Below are 19872 nucleotides of genomic sequence, written 5' to 3'. Positions count from 1 at the left end.
TCTCTGTTACACTGACTGACTGGTCTCTGTGTTACTGTCTGACTGGTCTCTGTGTTACTGTCTGACTGGTCTCTGTGTTACTGTCTGACTGGTCCCTGTGTTACTGACTGACTGGTCCCTGTGTTACTGACTGACTGGTCTCTGTGTTACTGACTGACTGGTCTCTGTTTTCTCTGTTACACTGACTGACAGGTTCCTGTGTTACTGACTGACTAGTCTCTGTGTTACTGACTGACTGGTCTCTGTGTTACTGACTGACTGGTCTCTGTGTTACTGTCTGACTGGTCTCTGTGTTACTGACTGACTGGTCTCTGTGTTACTGACTGACTGGTCGATGTGTTACTGTCTGACTGGTCTCTGTGTTACTGACTGACAGGTTCCTGTGATACTGTCTGACTGGTCTCTGTGTTACTGTCTGACTGGTCCCTGTGTTACTGACTGACTGGTTCCTGTGTTACTGACTGACTGGTTCCTGTGTTACTGACTGTCTGGTCTCTGTGTTACTGACTGACTGGTCTCTGTTTTCTCTGTTTCACTGACTGACAGGTTCCTGTGTTTCTGACTGACAGGTTCCTGTGTTTCTGACTGACTAGTCCCTGTGTTACTGACTGACTGGTCTCTGTGTTACTGACTGACTGGTCTCTGTTTTCTCTGTGTTACTGACTGACAGGTTCCTGTGTTACTGACTGACTGGTCCCTGTGTTACTGACTGACTGGTCTCTGTGTTACTGACTGACTGGTTTCTGTGTTACTGACTGACTGGTCTCTGTTTTCTCTGTTACACTGACTGACTAGTCTCTGTGTTACTGACTGACTGGTCTCTGTGTTACTGACTAACAGGTTCCTGCATTACTGACTGACTGGTTCCTGTTCTCTCTGTGTTATTGGCTGACTGGTCTCTGTGTTACTGACTGACTGGTCTCTGTGTTACTGACTGACTGGTCTCTGTGTTACTGACTAACAGGTTCCTGCGTTACTGACTGACTGGTTCCTGTTCTCTCTGTGTTATTGGCTGACTGGTCTCTGTGTTACTGGCTGACTGGTCCCTGTGTTACTGACTGACTGGTTCCTGTTCTCTCTGTGTTACTGACTGACTGGTCTCTGTGTTACTGACTGACTGGTCTCTGTGTTACTGACTGACTGGTCCCTGTGTTTCTGACTGACTGGTCCCTATGTTTCTGACTGACTGTTTCCTGTTCTCTCTGTGACTGACTGACTGGTCTCTGTGTTACTGACTGACTGGTCTGTGTGTTACTGACTGACTGGTCCCTATGTTTCTGACTGACTGTTTCCTGTTCTCTCTGTGACTGACTGACTGTTTCTCTGTCTTGTCCGTAGGGAGCTTCGGGAGAAGATCCAGCCAGAGATCATGGAGCTGATCAAACAACAGAGGCTCAACCGTCTGTGTGACGGAACCTGCTTCAGGAAGATCAGCAGCCGCCGGAGGCAAGGTAGGGATGACACACACACACACACACACACACACACACACACAACTTACTTGGACTGCCTCCTCCGTCACTATTTGCCTTTGTGATTGGGTCAGTAATGGCTCTGTCGCTGTGAATCAAGAAAACACACACATACACACGCACAAACATGTGTGTGCCAAACCAAACATTAAGAACACCTTCCTAATATTGAATTGCGCAATCCATGTCTCAAAGCTTTAAATTCCTTCTTTAATCTGTCTCCTCCCCTTCATCTACACTGATTGAAATGGATTTAACAAGTGACATCAATAAGGGATCATATCTTTCACCTGGATTCACCTGGTCAATCAATGTCAAGGAAAGAGCAGGTGTCCTTAATGTTTTGTGTAGTCAGTGTTTAACACAGTGTCAGGAATTTACTAAGACAGCCTACTGCTTCAAAAAGCAGCTAATATCTGAGCTGTGTGGCCCTTACCTTTTTGTCTGGAACGGTTTCTGTCCCCAGCTCTACAGTTCCACTGAGACTCATTGCTCTGAAGTGCATGAATCCATTTCACTAATGGAGGAACGGCCTAATTAAATTCCCGGCCGGGCTTCTGAAGCTCTTCCTGGTCATCTCAGAGTTCTGGAATAGACATGAAGTTGGTTAGTGTGACTCCTCAGAACCTTTGGACCCAGATAGAACTAGTTCCTTCAGGGCTGCGGATGTATCGGATGTCTGAGGGAAATGTGGGCCGTTTTATCTGTTAGTGACTCCTCTTTTGTCTAGGCGTTTGTTGGCGTCATGTGTCCCAGGTCCCATGACATTCTACACAGCTTTTATTAACAGTAACATCAAAATCCCTCCTTTCAGTAGAAGCTTAGTTTATGGCTGTGTTCCCAAATGGCAACCTATTTCCTATATAGTACACTACTTTTGACCAGAGCCCTATTGGTCCTGGTCAAAAGTAGTGCACTTTAAAGGGAATAGGGTTCCATTTGGGACACAACATATATCTCCCTGTCCTTGATTTAACTGTGGCGGTGGAATGGAAGCCTGTTCATCCTTTCCCTGTAAATGACTGTGGAGCTGGAGGACAGATGAAGCGTTTACACTTCAGAGTGGAGTGTTTGGGGAGCATTGAGCCTAATATCCTTTTTCACACTGACTGACTGGCTGGCACATAGGCCTGGACACAGCAGGGAGAGAGGAGAGGAGAGGAGAGGAGAGGAGAGGAGAGGAGAGGAGAGGAGAGGAGAGCACAGGGGGAGGCCTTATCGGTTAGCACCGCTATAATGTGGTGCTTTTCACAGCCGGAGAGGATTAAATCTCCCCACCCGAGACCAGACTCCGTCTCTCTCTGTCCTCCTCCGTCTCTCCCCTACACAGACATAAACCGCTTCTGTCTCTCTCATGCACGCACACACACGCACACACAGGTTACGTATTGTTGAGGTGCCCTGGAAGCGCTGTCGTCCCAGCCCAGGGCCTGTGGGCTGTCTGCCACCACACTGAAGAATTAGTATACTTGCAGATCCACACCTCCACCCGGCACTTTCCATGTGCTTCATTCCTAAAGGACTCCTCTCAAATCATATTTCCACATACAATATACGTATACAAATCGCTAAGTGTGATGCCGGAACAGTATTCGGTAGTCTCTAAAAGCTGAGTATCTACAGTGCCTTCAGAAAGTATTCACACCCTTTGACCTTTTCCACATTTTGTTGTGTTACAACCTGAATTTAAAATTGATTAAATTAAGATTTTGTGTCACTGAAAAACTCACCGCTGTAATCGTTGCCAAGGTGATTCTAACAATGTATTGACTTGGGGGTGTGAATACGTATGTAAATTAGATATTTCTGTATTTCATTTTCAATAAATTTGCAAAAGTACAGATGCCTACTGTGTGTGGAAAATACAGCTACTTATTTATGTTTACATATAAATCATTACAACCAATATGGGTACAAGTGCCATTATGTTGTATGCAAGCATTGCGTGTACCAAAAGTGCATCCAAAATCATAAAAAATATATTTTCTTAGTCAATTATGTAGCTAAGAAATAAATGAAGAATTGAAATGAATTGGAGATTCGTTGTATCTCAACAGCTGAGGAAACAGAAACAATAACAACAATCTGAGCAGCATTCTGTCTGGAGGCTAGATATCTCCAGTCTAGATATCTCCGGTCTAGTTATCATCTCCGGTCTAGATATCTCCAGTCTAGATATCTCCAGTCTAGATAGTTCCAGTCTAAATCCTCTCGCTCTCTCTCTCTCCTCTTTCACTCTCTCCTCTTTCTTTCTCGCTATCTCCTCTCTCTCACTCTCTTTCTCTCTCGTCCCTCGCTCTCTTTCTCTCTCGTCCCTCGCTCTCTTTCTCTCTCGTCCCTCGCTCTCTTTCTCTCTTGTCCCTCGCTCTCTCTTGCTCTCTCTTGCTCTCTCTTGCTCTCTCTCGCTCTCTCTCGCTCTCTCTCTACCTCTCTCTTTCTCTCTCTCTACCTCTCTCTCCTCTTTCTCTCTCTCTCTCCTCTCTCTCTGCTCCCTAAGCAGTCAGTCTTTCTTCTCACACCACCACTACACTAGGCACGACACAGCCACTCCCCACAGACCAGCGCCAGCCTCCCTGCTGCCAAATGTCTATTCTCAGCAATTAGGATTTGGACTGTGTTGTCCATGCGAGTGCCAACCAACCCTCCCCGGTCCCCAGCCTAGTTCTGCTCTTCCAGGGACATGCATAATGGGTAGAGAATAAAGTGCCAGGCCTTGCTCTACAGGAGGCCTGCCCACAGTGCCCAGGCATGCCAGCCTGTGTGCCAGCCGGCCCCAACTGCCCAGCGGGCGATAGCACCCCAGTGCCGGGTGCTATCAGTCACGCTAGCAACCACAGCCCATGATAACACCACACACCACAGCCCATGATAACACCACACACCACAGCCCATGATAACACCACACACCACAGCCCATGATAACACCACACACCACAGCCCATGATAACACCACACACCACAGCCCATGAGAACACCACACACCACAGCCCATGAGAACACCACGCACCACAGCCCATGAGAACACAACGCACCACAGCCCATGAGAACACCACACACCACAGCCCATGAGAACACCACACACCACAGCCCATGATAACATCACACACCACAGCCCATGAGAACATCACACACCACAGCCCATGAGAACATCACACACCACAGCCCATGAGAACACCACACACCACAGCCCATGAGAACACCACACACCACAGCCCATGAGAACACCACACACCACAGCCCATGAGAACACCACACACCACAGCCCATGAGAACATCACACACCACAGCCCATGAGAACACCACAGCCCATGAGAACACCACACACCACAGCCCATGATAACATCACACACCACAGCCCATGAGAACATCACACACCACAGCCCATGAGAACATCACACACCACAGCCCATGAGAACATCACACACCACAGCCCATGATAACACCACACACCACAGCCCGTGAGAACATCACACACCACAGCCCATGAGAACATCACACACCACAGCCCCATAGTGGTACACAGTGAAAACATTTTCCAGGAGGCCATCATCAGACAGGCCAGAAAGGTCCAATCAGACCCACACAGCACTGAACACAGAGTTCCAGATGATGCCATCGGGAAGGTGCTATAGGGTGCCTAGATGCAGGCTGAACATTATTTTGTCCCCCTGTCAATAAAACTGCTAAACAGTAGGGGAGACGGAGGGAGAAGGCAATAACGGACTGGTGCCTGGCCTGTAGGGCTTCATGTGGAATTGCCACCTGGTCACAGTCTGGCCTGGCTGGGAGGGGGGTATATGACAGGCTGTTGTTCTGTGATTCTATGTTTGTGTGTTTGTGGAAGCAGTATCACAGAAATTTCCCCTCTATGACAAGAAAGTATATCATATACAGTGAGGGAAAAAGTATTTGATCCCCTGCTGATTTTGTATGTTTGCTCACTGACAAAGAAATGATCAGTCTATAATTTTAATGGTAGGTTTATTTGAACAGTGAGAGACAGAATAACAACAAAAAAATCAAGTAAAACGCATGTCAAAAATGTTATAAATTGGTTTGCATTTTAATGAGGGAAATAATTATTTGACCCCTCTGCAAAACGTGACTTAGTACTTGGTGGCAAACCCTTGTTGGCAATCACAGAGGTCAGATGTTTCTTGTAGTTGGCCACCAGGTTTGCACACATCTCAGGGGGGATTTTTTCCCACTCCTCTTTGCAGATCTTCTCCAAGTCATTAAGGTTTCAAGGCTCATGTTTGGCAACTCGAACCTTCAGCTCCCTCCACAGATTTTCTATGGGATTAAGGTCTGTAGACTGGCTAGGCCACTCCAGGACCTTAATGTGCTTCTTCTTGAGCCACTCCTTTGTTGCCTTGGCTGTGTGTTTTGGGTCATTGTCATGCTGGAATACCCATCCACAACCCATTTTCAATGCCCTGGCTGAGGAAAGGAGGTTCTCACCCAAGATTTGACGGTACATGGCCCCGTCCATCGCCCTTTGATGCGGTGAAGTTGTCCTGTCTCCTTAGCAGAAAAACACCCACAAAGCATAATGTTTCCACCTCCATGTTTGACGGTGAGGATGGTGTTCTTGGGGTCATAGGCAGCATTCCTCCTCCTCCAAACACGGTGAGTTGAGTTGATGCCAAAGAGCTCCATTTTGGTCTCATCTGACCACAACACTTTCACCCAGATGTTCATTGGCAAACTTCAGACGGGCATGTATATGTATTCTTGAGCAGGGGGACCTTGCGGGCGCTGCAGGATTTCAGTCCTTCACGGCGTAGTGTGTTACCAATTGTTTTCTTGGTGACTATGGTCCCAGCTGCCTTGAGATCATTGACAAGATCCTCCCGTGTAGTTCTGGGCTAATTCCTCACCGTTCTCATGATCATTGCAACTCCACGAGGTGAGATCTTGCATGGAGCCCCAGGCCGAGGGAGATTGACAGTTATTTTGTGTTTCTTCCATTTGCGAATAATCGCACCAACTGTTGTCACCTTCTCACCAAGCTGCTTGGCGATGGTCTTGTAGCCCATTCCAGCCTTGTGTAGGTCTACAATCTTGTCCCTGACATCCTTGGAGAGCTCTTTGGTCTTGGCCATGGTGGAGAGTTTTGAATCTGATTGATTGATTGATTGCTTCTGTGGACAGGTGTATTTTATACAGGTAACAAGCTGAGATGGGAGCCAGAAATCTTTCTGACTGAGAGGGGGTCAAATACTTATTTCCCTCATTAAAATGCAAATCAATTTATAACATTTTTGACATGTGTTTTTCTGTATTTTTTGTTGTTATTCTGTCTCTCACTGTTCAAATAAACCTACCATTAAAATTATAGACTGATCATTTCTTTGTCGGTGGGAAAATGTACAAAATCAGCAGGGGATCAAATACTTTTTTCCCTTACTGTATCACACCTGATTCAGGTGCCACTAACTGTCTGTGTCTGACTGTCCATAATGGATAGTGTTAGGGTTGTTGTGTTTGGTGTTGCTGCCTTCAGAAAGTAGCATCAATATGCTTTGGGTGGTTCTGGTCTATACAGTACATACACAATCTAGGTGAATTAGTGTCTGTTTCACCAGGTGTATTGGTATTTATGCTGGTCCTTTTCTCCGTCATCATACACTGATTTGCTATTTTGATAGCTGTTGATCTTGCCATTAACCCTAGTCCCCCCCTCCCTTTCTTTATCTTTCTCTCTCTCTCTTCCCCTCTCCCACTCTCTCTCTCTCTCTTCCCCTCTCCCACTCTCCCACTCCCACTCTCTCTCTCTCTTTCTCTCTCTCTCTCTTCCCCTCTCCCACTCTCGCTCTCTCTCTCTCTTCCCCCCCCTCTCTCTCTCTCTCTCTCTCTCTTCCCCTCTCCCACTCTCGCGCTCTCTCTCTCTCTCTCTTCCCCTCTCTCTTTCTCTTTCTCTCCATAGATAAGTTCTGGTACTGTCGACTGTCTCCGAACCATAAAGTCCTGCACTATGGAGATCTGGAGGAGAGCCCTCAGGGAGAGGTGTCCCATGACCTTCTACAGGAAAAATGTGAGTAATGTGAGCAACACAAGTATTGCTCTGGGTCAATGACTGGAACGAATTGCAAAAATCGCTGAAGTTGGAGACATATATTTCCCTCACTAACTTTAAACATCAGCTATCTGAGCAGCTAACCGATCGCTGCAGCTGTACACAGCCCATCTGTAAATAGCCCACCCAATCTACCAACCTCATCCCCATATTGTTTTTATTTACTTTTCTGCTCTTTTGCACACCAGTATTTCTACTTGCACATCACCATCTGCTCATCTATGACTCCAGTGTTAATTTGCTAAATTGTAATTACTTCACTACTATGGCCTATTTATTGTCTTACCTCCTCATGCCATTTGCACACACTGTATATAGACTTTCTTTTTTTTCTATTATGTTATTGACTGTACGCTTGTTTATTCCATGTGTAACTCTGTGTTGTTGTTTGTGTCGCGCTGCTTTGCTTTATCTTGGCCAGGTCGCAGTTGTAAATGAGAACTTGTTCTCAACTAGCCTACCTGGTTAAATAAAGGTGAAATAAATGTTTTTTAAACGGACTCAGTTTTCTTTTTTTCTTTTTTTTAGCTAAGTGCAACTTGCAAAATAATAGTTTACTGCCAGGGTGCCTGACGAAGATGGTTGCTACTGACGTTGTTAGTAGTTAATGTAGCATGTCAACAGAATAGCAGTTGACACTAAATCTAACGGATGATTATGAGAGGACGTTATTCTTGATGTTGACGCTCCTCTCTTCCTCTTCCCGTAGTGCCTGTGGCCGATATCAAAGCGGTGGTCACTGGTAAGGACTGTCCTCACATGAAGGAGAAGGGAGCTCTGAAGCAGAACAAGGTGAGTGTGCGTACAGTATCTGTCGGTGTATGTTTGTCTTATATCCCAGTATCTGTCGGTGTATGTTTGTCTTATATCACAGTATCTGTCGGTGTATGTTTGTCTTATATCACAGTATCTGTCTGTGTGTATGTTTGTCTTATATCACAGTATCTGTCTGTGTGTATGTTTGTCTTATATCACAGTATCTGTCTGTGTGTATGTTTGTCTTATATCACAGTATCTGTCTGTGTGTATGTTTGTCTTATATCACAGTATCTGTCTGTGTCTGTGTGCCTTATATAACAGTATCTGTCTGTGTGTATGTTTGTCTTATATCACAGTATCTGTCTGTGTGTATGTTTGTCTTATATAACAGTATCTGTCTGTGTCTGTGTGCCTTATATAACAGTATCTGTCTGTGTGTATGTTTGTCTTATATCACAGTATCTGTCGGTGTATGTTTGTCTTATATCACAGTATCTGTCGGTGTATGTTTGTCTTATATCACAGTATCTGTCTGTGTCTGTGTGCCTTATATAACAGTATCTGTCTGTGTGTATGTTTGTCTTATATCACAGTATCTGTCTGTGTGTATGTTTGTCTTATATCACAGTATCTGTCGGTGTGTATGTTTGTCTTATATCACAGTATCTGTCTGTGTATGCTTGTCTTATATCACAGTATCTGTCTGTGTTTGTGTGCCTTATATAACAGTATCTGTCTGTGTATGTGTACCTTATATAACAGTATCTGTCTGTGTATGTGTACCTTATATAACAGTATCTGTCTGTGTATGTGTACCTTATATAACAGTATCTGTCTGTGTATGTGTACCTTATATAACAGTATCTGTCTGTGTATGTGTACCTTATATAACAGTACAGTTTACAGTGCTGTGAAAAAGTATTTGCCCCTTTCTAATTTTCTCTACTTTTGCATATTTTTGATACTGAATTTTAGCAGATCTTCAACCAAAACCTGATATTAGATAAAGAACCTGATATTAGATAAAGAACCTGATATTAGATAAAGGGAACCTGAGGGAACAAATAACACAACAATTACATATTTATTTCATTTATATCATAAACAAAGTTATGCAACACCCAATTCCCCTATGTGACAAAGTAATTGCACTCAATAACTGGTTGTGTCACCTTTAGCTGCAATGACTTCAACCAAATGCTTCCTGTAGTTGTTGATCAGTCTCTAACATCACTGTGGAAGAATTTTGGCCCACTCTTCCAAGCGCAGCTGGGTCATGCAGCAAGACAATGATCCAAAACACACAATTAAGTCTACATGAAATGGTTAAAAAGCAACAAATTTGAAGTTTTGGAATGGCCTAGTCAAAGTCCAGACCTAATCCCAATGGAGATGTTGTGGCAGGACTTGAAATGAGAAGTTCATGCTTGAAAACCCACACATTTTACTGAGTTAAAGCAGTTCTGCATGCAAGAGTGGGCCAAAATTCTTCTACAGTGATATGAGAGACTGATCAACAACTACAGGAAGCATTTGGTTGCAGTCATTGCAGCTAAAGGTGACAGAACCAGTTATTGAGTGCAATTACTTTTTCACACAGGGGAATTGGGTGTTGCATAACGTGGTTAATTAAATAAATAAAATAAGTATATCTTTTTTTGTTATTTGTAAACTCCGGTTCCCTTTATCTAATATTAGGTTTTGTTTGAGGATCTGATAACATTCAGTATAAAAAATATGCAAAAATAGAGACAATCAGAAAGAGGGCAAATAATTTTTCACGGCACTGTATGTCTGTGTGTCTGTGCCTTATATAACAGTACAGTATAGGGCTCCTGAGTGGCACAGCAGTCTAAGGCACTGCATCGCAGTGCTAGAGGCGTCACTACAGACCCGGGTTCGATCCAGGGCTGTATCACAACCGGCCATGATCGGGAGTCCCATTGGGCGGTGCACAATTGGACCAGCATCGTCTGGGTTAGGGGAGGGTTTGGTCGGCATAGGCCGTCATTGTAAATAAGAATTTGTTCTTAACTGATTTGCCTAGTTAAATAAAAGAAATACAAATATGTCAGTGTATCTGTGCCTTATATGATAACATGATAGCCAACTCAATATCAAGGTATAGTAACCCACTATCAAAGTAGATGTTGACATGCCAGCCTAGTTAAACCCAAATCCCTCTATCTTCTATGTATAGACATCTTAACCAAGGTGAAATAGCTGTGTTCAGTCCTGCCAGCCTGTCTGCTGGTACGAAAGCCCAGCGCCAGCCTCCGCAGGTTCTGTCTCAGTAGTGACTAGAAACCAATACATTCTGCTGACATTGACAGATTAGGTCCTGTAAATATAGCCTTGAAGACAAAGGAGCACCGCTCCTCCCTCGCCTGGACCTTTATTACTCTGTCGATAAATCTGGTGTCTGAAAGAATGGGCCTACAGCTCTGTGGGCTGGCTGGATGGATGACCGGACCTTGTTTGGTCTGTTTGAATGAGAACACGAGCGGAGCAACATTCATTAGTCAAGCTGTAAGACAGAAAAAGTAACCTCTGTGGTCACGGGCAGCGCAGCCATAGACCTAGGATTCGTCTCTAATGGCACCTTATTCCCTATGGGCCTTGGTCAAAAGTCTACTATATAGGTAATAGGGTTGTGGTCAAAAAAGTGCACTATACAGGGCACCATTTGGGACACGGAATCCCTCTACAGTATACTGGGCCTGGGAGATGGAGAGCCAGGGTACAGTTCAGAAATATCGGTCTGTCGAGTCTATTGGATTGACCTATTGTGTTGAATGAAATACAACATGTCCCATAGTACTAGGACACACATACAGTAGGTGCTCTGGATTAATGCGCTTCCACCATCTATGTGGTTGCGTGCCATATGCTACAGAATTTTAATTAGTTCTGCGGCATTTAATGACAAGCGAGAGACATCTGTTTCAAAGGAGCCGTAACAGATTTGAACAAATGAGACATCAGCTCTCCTTCAGTGTTCTCTGTGTGGGACGTTCTCAGGTGTCCCTATGCATTCCCCCTCTGACTGACTCATTGTTTGCGTCCCCCTGTGTACTTCTGACCAGTATGGAGAACACAATAAACTGATCCAAAGTCAGCTTTTGTGTGTTTTCTCTCTAAGGATTAAGTTAGACTCTAGGGGCAACTTTTCTCCTGTGTTGGATAACTGTACGTCTCAAAGTGCCTTTGCATCCCAGTTTGTCCCCTAGCTGTCCCCCTGCTCGGTGTGTCCCCTGTCCCCTGGCACCCAGCATGTGGGGCTGGCACACACATGACAGCCAAACCATCGGATGTTGGAGTGGCTGGTGAGAGAACGTGTTATAGAGGCACAGTGGGAGGGATGCACACACTGGAGTGGAGAGGAGCTCATTAGCATGTTAGAGACAGTGCTACATTTTAACTCCCTCCTTCTGTCTCTCTCTCCTCTCCTTCTCTCCCTTCCCCTCCTCTATTTCTCCCCGCTCTCTCTCCCTCCTTATCTCCCTCTATCACTCTGTCACTCCCACATTCTCCCCTCCCTCCATGTCTCCCTCTCTCCCCCTCTCGCTACAGGAGGTTCTGGAGCTGGCCTTCTCCGTCCTCTACGAGTCAGACGAGTATTTAAACTTCATCGCTCCGGACAAGCATGAGGTAAGCACTGAGCAGTTGGCACAGTCACCCAGCCAATGACAGGTTTCAGAGATGGACTGAGAGGAAGTCATTGGAGGTTGTCCATTCTACAGCATGTTAATGTTAATACACTGATGTAAGGTTGTGTGTGTGTGTGTGTGTGTGTGTGTGTGTGTACTCATGCCCTCCTGTCTCTCCTCAGTACTGTGTGTGGACGGACGGTTTGAACGCCCTCCTGGGGAAGGAGATGACCAGTGACTTCACCAAGTCAGACATGGACACCCTGCTCTCCATGGAGATGAAGCTCCGCCTCCTCGATCTGGAGAACATCCAGATTCCAGAGGCCCCTCCCCCAATTCCCAAGGAGCCTAGCAACTATGACTTTGTTTATGACTGCAACTAACTAACCAACCGATCAAAATCCCCTAGCTACTGTACTGGACCTACCAACTCTCTCTTTCCTAAAACGACAACTGGAAAAAAGAAAAAGAAGCTAATGACGATGAAAATGATGAGTGACAGAAAAAGGAATCTATTGAACTAGTTTCCTTCCTTCTTGCTATACTTGCTAAACTTTCTTTTTGAATTAAAGGGGGCGATTTAATACGTTTGCGGCGCTTAATGACTCTTTGCGGCACTAGGTGGCCCACTGACTGAATCATCACGTCACCATGGAGACTAAACCAGGAAGCATCCATATGGGTCCTTTGGGTCCTAAACCAGAGATGTTCTAATATTCTCAACATTCTCTAAACGTTGTTGTTTGGTCATCACTCTCCAAGATGTCTTCACAGTATTCTTCTCACCTCAACCCTGCTCACTCTTCACTCCTCCTTCACTGAAGAATCTGCCATTTGCTTGGGGTTTGTTGTAGAAACTCTCTTTGATAAACGCTTGGTTGTCCTTTTTTGTTTTGTTGATTTTCTACAGACTGTTGGATAAGAGGTGTGGCGTTTTATAAAAATATAAAGAAGTGCTGGGGACGTTAGTCTTTAGTTCCCCAACGTTCTGTGTGTTCAAAATGGCACCCTATTTCCTACATAGTGCACTACTTTTAGCGCACTATATAGTGAATAAAGTAGCGCACTATATAGGGAATAGGGTGCCATTTCAGAAGCAGGCTCGGTCTCCTATTCACACTTACGTGGCAGCTAATGTCCCTGAGAGGAAGAAAGGATCAAGTTTATTTCAGATTATGAAGTGTGTATTAACACTTTTCTACCAGGTATCTTTCTGCATACTTCACATACTGTGTAGACTGTTACAACACTGTTATACAATACGGGAAACTGCCTCTGAAGTTCCTGAAGTCTTCTATCCTATATCACGGCTGCTTTGACCATGCTGTATACCCAAACAAACACAACTGTAATACATGCTTGCTCAGACATACACATCTCTCTTTCCTCCAACTTGATACCGTTCGATCAGGCTCGATTACGACTGCTGTAATATTTCAAAGCAATATTGAGCGACAAATGGTGTAATTTAGTGATATTTGTGATGCTGCCATGTAGTCAGTATTGGGGATGTTTGCGTTTTTAGTAAAGGGAAGTTATTCTCTGTTTGTTTTCAAGAACTATGTGGCCGTCAATTTGGAGGTTCATGGAAATGTAAATTAAAAGCGAATCATGAGTCAACATTTTTAATATGATTTATTATTTTCCCTATTTAATACCTTCAGATGTTCATCTCTAGGTCTGAAAGCCCCTCAACCTGCTGTTTACATTAAAGATTTAAGGAAACTGACCTCTTGTTGCATTGTCCATGTCTTTATCTACACTGAACAAAAATATAAACACAACATGCTACAATATCTAAACTTTTACTGAGTTATAGTACAGGTCCCGTGTGGCTCAGTTGGTAGAGCATGGTGTTTGCAACGCCAGGGTTGTGGGTTCGATTCCCACGGGGGACCAGTACGGGAAAAAAATTAGGAAAAAAATGTATGAAATGTATGCATTCACTACTGTAAGTCGCTCTGGATAAGAGCGTCTGCTAAATGACAAAAATGTTTAAAAAAATAAAAAAATGTTCATATAAAGAAATCAGTCAATTGAAATAAATAAATTATGCCCTAATCTATGAATTTCACATGACTGGGACTATAAATATGCATCTGTTGGTCACAGATACCTTAAAAAAAAAAGTTGGGAACTGGAACACGCTGTCGTACACTACTGTGACCCAGAGCATCCCAAACGATCTCAGTGGGTGACATGTCTAGTGAGTATGCAGGCCGTGGAATAACTGGGACACATTTTAAGCTTCCAGGAATTGTGAACAGATCCTTGCGGCATGGGGCTGTGCATTTTAGTGCTGAAACATGAGGTGATGGCGGCGGATGAATGGCACAACAATGGGCCTCAGGATCTCTGCATTCCAATTGCCATCGATAAAATGCAATTGTGTTCATTGTCTGTAGCTTATTCCTGCCCATACCATAACCCCACCGCCACCATGGGGCACTCTGTTCACAACGTTGACATCAGCAAACCGCTCGGCTCACACAACGCCAGCCAGGTAGAGTTGAAACTGGGATTAATCAGTGAAGAGCACACTTCTCCAGCGTGCCAGGGGCCATCGAAGGTGAGCATTTGCCCACTAAAGTCGGTTATGACATCGAACTGTAGTCAGGTAAAGACCCTGTTGAGGTTGACGAGTATGCAGATGAGCTTCCCTGAGACGGTTTCTGACAATTTGTGCAAATATTCTTCAATTGTGCAAACCCACATCTTCATCAGCTGTCCGGGTGGCTCGTGTCAGACCATCCCGCAGGTGAAGAAGCCAGATGTGGAGGTCCTGGGCTGGCGTGGTTACATGTGGTCTGCGGTTGTGAGGCCGGTTAGACGTACTGCCAAATTCTCTAAAACAACGTTGGAGGCGGCTTAATACAGAGAAATGAACATTCAATTATCTGGCAACAACTCTGGTGAACATTCCTGCAGTCAGCACACCAATTGCACGCTCCCTCAAAACTTGAGACATCTGTGGCATTGTGTTGTGTGACAACTGCACATTTTAGAGTTGCCTTGTATTGTCCCCAGCACAAGGTGCACCTGTGTAATGATCATGCTGTTTAATCACCTTCTTGATATGCCACACCTGTCAGGTGGATGGATTATCTTGGCAAAGGATAAATGCTAACTAACAGGGATGTAAACAAATTTGTGAAAAAAAATTAAGAGAAGTAAGCTTTTTGTGAGTTTGGAACATTTCTGGGATCTTTTATTTCAGCTTATTAAACATGGAACCAACACTTTACATGTTGCGTTTGTATTTTTGTTCAGTATAGTATGAGCTGGTTATAATATATTTGGTCCATGCCACCAAATCTCCTGTCACACAAGATACCCATACTGCAACATTTATTGTTGATATGGCTTTCTATACAGTCGATTTTGAAGAATTGGTGAGACTTCTCTATGTACTGTACGTGGCAGTCTCTTGGATCAGAGTTCTTCCACAGACGAGAGCGAGACGGAAAGAGAGCGTGAGATGAGCGGCAGTGACACCCTGGTTTCTCACACTCGCTCCTCTGTGGGGGAATCTCAGGCCATTTACCACTCTGTGGCTCAACCCAATGGCATCTGTCTGGACAATGTTCCATTCTGTCCATAGACTCCTGAGGGAAGACTGTTCATTTGTTAATGGGAGATGATTTCCCTGGTCATTTTCATATAGTTTGGTATTTGTGTCAGCATTCAACATCTCTCTCTCTCTCTCACACACACACACACACACACACACACAGTTTATATTTAAGCAGCAGGTCAACCCGGAATACACTCCATTTGTCCCTGTACTGTGGTGCTGGCCTGATCAGGCCTGTTGGGCTGTTAAGTGGATTAGTCACAGTGGCTGATGGCTCTGATGTGCTTCTGGTAATATGTGGATAATAGAGGGACAGAGTGCCTTCCTCCCTCCCACCTCTTCCTCCTGTGCCACCCTCCCTCGTTCTCTCTCATTCTGTTGTTTTTTCTCCGTCTCACTCGCTATCGATCAAATCAAATTGTATTGGTCACATACACATGGTTAGCAGATGTTAATGCGAGTGTAGCGAAATGCTTGTGCTTCTAGTTCCGACCATGCAGTAATATCTAACAAGTAATATAACAAATTCACAACAACTACCTTATACACACAAATGTAAGGGATGAATAAGAATATGTACATATAAACATATGGATGAACAATGGCCGTGCGGCATAGGCAAGATGCAGTAGATGGTATAGAGCGGTATATACATATGAGATGAGTAATGTAGGATATGTAAACATTATTAAAGTAGTGTTATTTAAGGTGATTAGTGATACCTTTTATTAAGTCCATTTATTAGTGTCCAGAGATTTGAGTCTGTATGTTGACAGCAGCTTCTCTATGCTAGTGATGGCTGTTTAACAGTCTGATGGCCTTGAGATAGAAGCTGTTTTTCTGTCTCTCAGTCCCAGCTTTGATGCACCTGTACTGACCCTGCCTTCTGGATGATAGCAGGGTGAACAAGCAGTGGCTCGGGTGGTTGTTGTCCTTGATGATCTTTTTGGCCTTCCTGTGACATCGGGTGCTGTAGGTGTCCTGGAGGGCAGGTAGGTTGCCCTCGGTGATGCGTTGTGCAGACCGCACCACCCTCTGGAGAGCCTTGTGGTTGAGGGCGGTGCAGTTGCCGTACCAGGCGGTGATACAGCCCGACAGGATGCTCTCAATTGTGCATCTGTAAAAGTTTGTGAGTGTTTTGGGTGACAAGCCGAATTTCTTCAGCCTCCTGAGGTTGAAGAGGCACTGTTGTGCCTTCTTCACCACGCTGTCTGTGTGGGTGGACCATTTCAGTTTGTCCGTGATGTGTACGCCGAGGAACTTAACTTTCCACCTTCTCCACTACTGTCCCGTCGATGTGGATGGGGGGGTGCTCCCTCTGCTGTTTCCTGAAGTCCACGATCATCTCCTTTGTTTTGGGAGTACAGGAGAGGGAGTACAGGAGAGGGCTGAGAATGCACCCTTGTGGGGCCCCAGTGTTGAGGATCAGCGGGGTGGAGATGTTGTTACCTACCTTCACCACCTGGGGTGAAACATGTGGGGACAACAGACTGGGATAGGGATTGATTGAATATGTCCGTAAACACACCAGCCAGCTTGTCTGCGCATGCTCTGAGGACGCGGCTAGGGATGACGTCTGGGCCGGCAGCCTTGCAAGGGTTAACACGTTTAAATGTTTTACTAACGTTGGCCATGGTGAAGGAGAGCCCACAGGCTTTGGTGTCAGTGGCACTCTATTGTCCTCAAAGCGATGAAAGAAGTTGTTTAAATTGTCTGGGAGCAAGACATCGATGTCCGCGATGGGGCTGGTTTTCTTTTTGTAATCCGTGATTGACTGTAGACCCTGCCACATAGGTCTTGTGTTTGAGCAGTTGAATTGCGACTCTACTTTGTCTCTATACCGACGCTTTGCTTGTTTGATTGCCTTGGGGAGGGAATAGCTGCACTGTTTATATTCGGTCATGTTTCCAGTCGCCTTGCCATGATTAAAAGTGGTGGATCGCGCTTTCAGTTTTACGCAAATGCTGCCATCAATCCACGGTTTCTGGTTAGGAGATGTTTTAATAGTCACAGTGGGTACGACATCTCTGATGCACTTGCTAATAAACTCACTCACCGAGTCAGCGTATACATCAATGTTGTTGTCTGAGGCTATCCGGAACATATCCCAGTTCACGTGATTGAAGCAATCCTGAAGCGTGGAATCCGATTGGTCAGACCAGCTTTGTATTGACCTGAGCATGGGCGTTTCCTGTTTTAGTTTCTGTCTATAGGCTGGGAGCAACAAAATGGAGTCATGGTCAGATTTGCCGAAGGCAGGGCGGGGGAGGGCCTTGTATGCATCGCGGAAGATAGAGTAGCAATGATCCAGAATGCTAGCAGCCCGTGTTGCGCATTTGATATGCTGATAGAATTTAGAAAGTCTCGTTCTCAGGTTAGCTTTGTTAAAATCCCCGGGGGGGGGGGGGGGGGGGGGGGGTATACACGGCTGTGACTATAATCGAAGAGAATTCTCTTGGACGATAATGCAGTCGGCATTTGATTGTAAGGAATTCTAGGTCAGGTGGACAAAAGGACTTAAGTTCCTGTATGTTGTTGTGATCACACCATGAGTCGTTAATCATAAGGCATACATCCCGCCCTTCTTCTTACAAGAGATATGTTTGTTTCTGTCTGCGCGATGCATGAAGAAACCTGGTGGCTGTACCGCCTCTGACAACATATCCCGAGAGAGCCATGTTTCCGTGAAACAGAGAATGTTACAATCTCTGATGTCTCCCTGGAAGGCAACTCGTGCCCTAATTTTGTCCACCTTGTTATCTTGAGATTGGACATTGGCGAGTAATATGCTCGAGAGCGGTGGATGGTGTGCTCGTCTTCTGAGTCTGACCAGTAGGCCGCCTCGTCTGCCTCTCCTGCGGCGACCACGTTGTTTTGAGTCGGCCTCTGGGATTAGATCCCATGTCCTGGATGGTGGTCCGAACAAAGGATCCACTTCAGGAAAGACGTATTCCTGGTCATAATGTTGGTAAGTTGTCGTTGCTCTGATATCCAATAGTTCTTCTCGGCTGTATGTAATAACACTTGAGATTTCCTGGGCTAACAGTGTAAGAGATAATACATAAAATAATACATAAAAAAACTAATAACTAATGACCTGAAGCGAGGCGTCCATCTCTGTCGGCGCCATCTTGCTATGTTCTCTCTCGTTCTCTCTGAATTTCAATTTAAGGGGATTTATTGGCATGGGAAACATATGTTTACATTGCCAAAGCAAGTGAAATAGATAGTAAACAAAAGTGAAATAAACGATTAAAAAAATGAACAGTAAACATTACACTCACAAAAGTTCCAAAATAATAAATGCAATTATGTCTATATACAGTGTTGTAATGATGTGCAAATAGTTAAAGTGCAAAAGGGGAAAATAAATACAAATAAATATACGTTGTATTTACAATGGTGTTTGTTCTTCACTGGTTGCCCTTTTCTTGTGGCAACAGGTTAGATAGTGCAGCTCAGTTTCCACCTCGTTTTGTGGGCAGTGTCCACATAGCCTGTCTTCTCTTGAGAGCCAGGTCTGCCTTCGGCGGCCTTTCTCAATAGCAATGCTCACTGAGTCTGTACATTGTCAAAGCTTTCCTTAATTTTGGGTCAGTCACAGTGGTCAGGTATTCTGCCACTGTGTACTCTGTGTTTAGGGCCAAATAGCATTCTAGTTTGCTCTGTTTGTAAATTCTTTCTCTCTCGCGCTCTCTCTATGCTTTGCCTCAGGAGCTCAGGCAGGTCATGGCTCTCCCAGGATGTTATTGCTTTTCAGTGAAGTTGCAATAATGATCTTATAAAACAATATTTGTTTCACCAAGTGTCAAAGGTTACTAATACACAATACAATGCATTTAATCTGTACCTTACAAATTGCCAGAAGGCACAAATCCCTACTCAGTGTCATAGTCTGAAGTGCAGCAAAAATAGTTGTTCAAAAACTCAAAATTGAGCGATCAGAAATCTATGACATGCCAAATTAGTAGTAAAACACACTTATCCCCAGACACTGAAAGGAGATGTTGTGAGTGCACCCTGGCCTCACCTGTGAGTGAAGCCTTTGCTCATCTCGTCTGAAGTTGTGAGCGGTCGTGCTGTGTGTGAAAGCTGCTAAAGGGCTCAGCACAGCGGGGGTCAGCTACTCTCCCCTTAAAGCAGGCAAAACTAATCAAATCTGATTAAGGGGGGCACTGATGTGATGGGAGACACTTTTCTCTGTAGCACGCTCACTAACCTCTCTCACTACACCTAGGGTACGTCCCAATTATCTATCCTGCCTCCTGAAGTGTACACTCTTTCATTACATCCCAGAAATGTACAAATACTGGACTATTGTTGGCACAGGTGAGAGGG

General features: G+C 44.8%; 1 protein-coding gene across 1 annotated transcript in view; it reads left to right on the top strand.

Moving 5' to 3' along the window:
* Window positions 1-13689, top strand: part of LOC115175425 (engulfment and cell motility protein 1) — a 189574-nt gene extending 175885 nt beyond the window's left edge. Inside the window, exons 16-20 of the mRNA XM_029734654.1 lie at window positions 1339-1451; window positions 7402-7509; window positions 8261-8343; window positions 11884-11961; window positions 12143-13689. Coding sequence (XP_029590514.1) covers window positions 1339-1451; window positions 7402-7509; window positions 8261-8343; window positions 11884-11961; window positions 12143-12343 — 583 coding nt within the window. The 3' untranslated portion in view covers window positions 12344-13689. The remainder of the gene's footprint in view (window positions 1-1338; window positions 1452-7401; window positions 7510-8260; window positions 8344-11883; window positions 11962-12142) is intronic.
* The last annotated feature ends 6183 nt before the right edge of the window (window positions 13690-19872 follow it).

This window comes from Salmo trutta, chromosome 36 (assembly GCF_901001165.1).
Source record: "Salmo trutta chromosome 36, fSalTru1.1, whole genome shotgun sequence".
In the NCBI taxonomy this organism is placed as follows: Eukaryota; Metazoa; Chordata; class Actinopteri; order Salmoniformes; family Salmonidae; genus Salmo; species Salmo trutta.
This window is presented reverse-complemented; position numbering and strand designations above follow the sequence as displayed.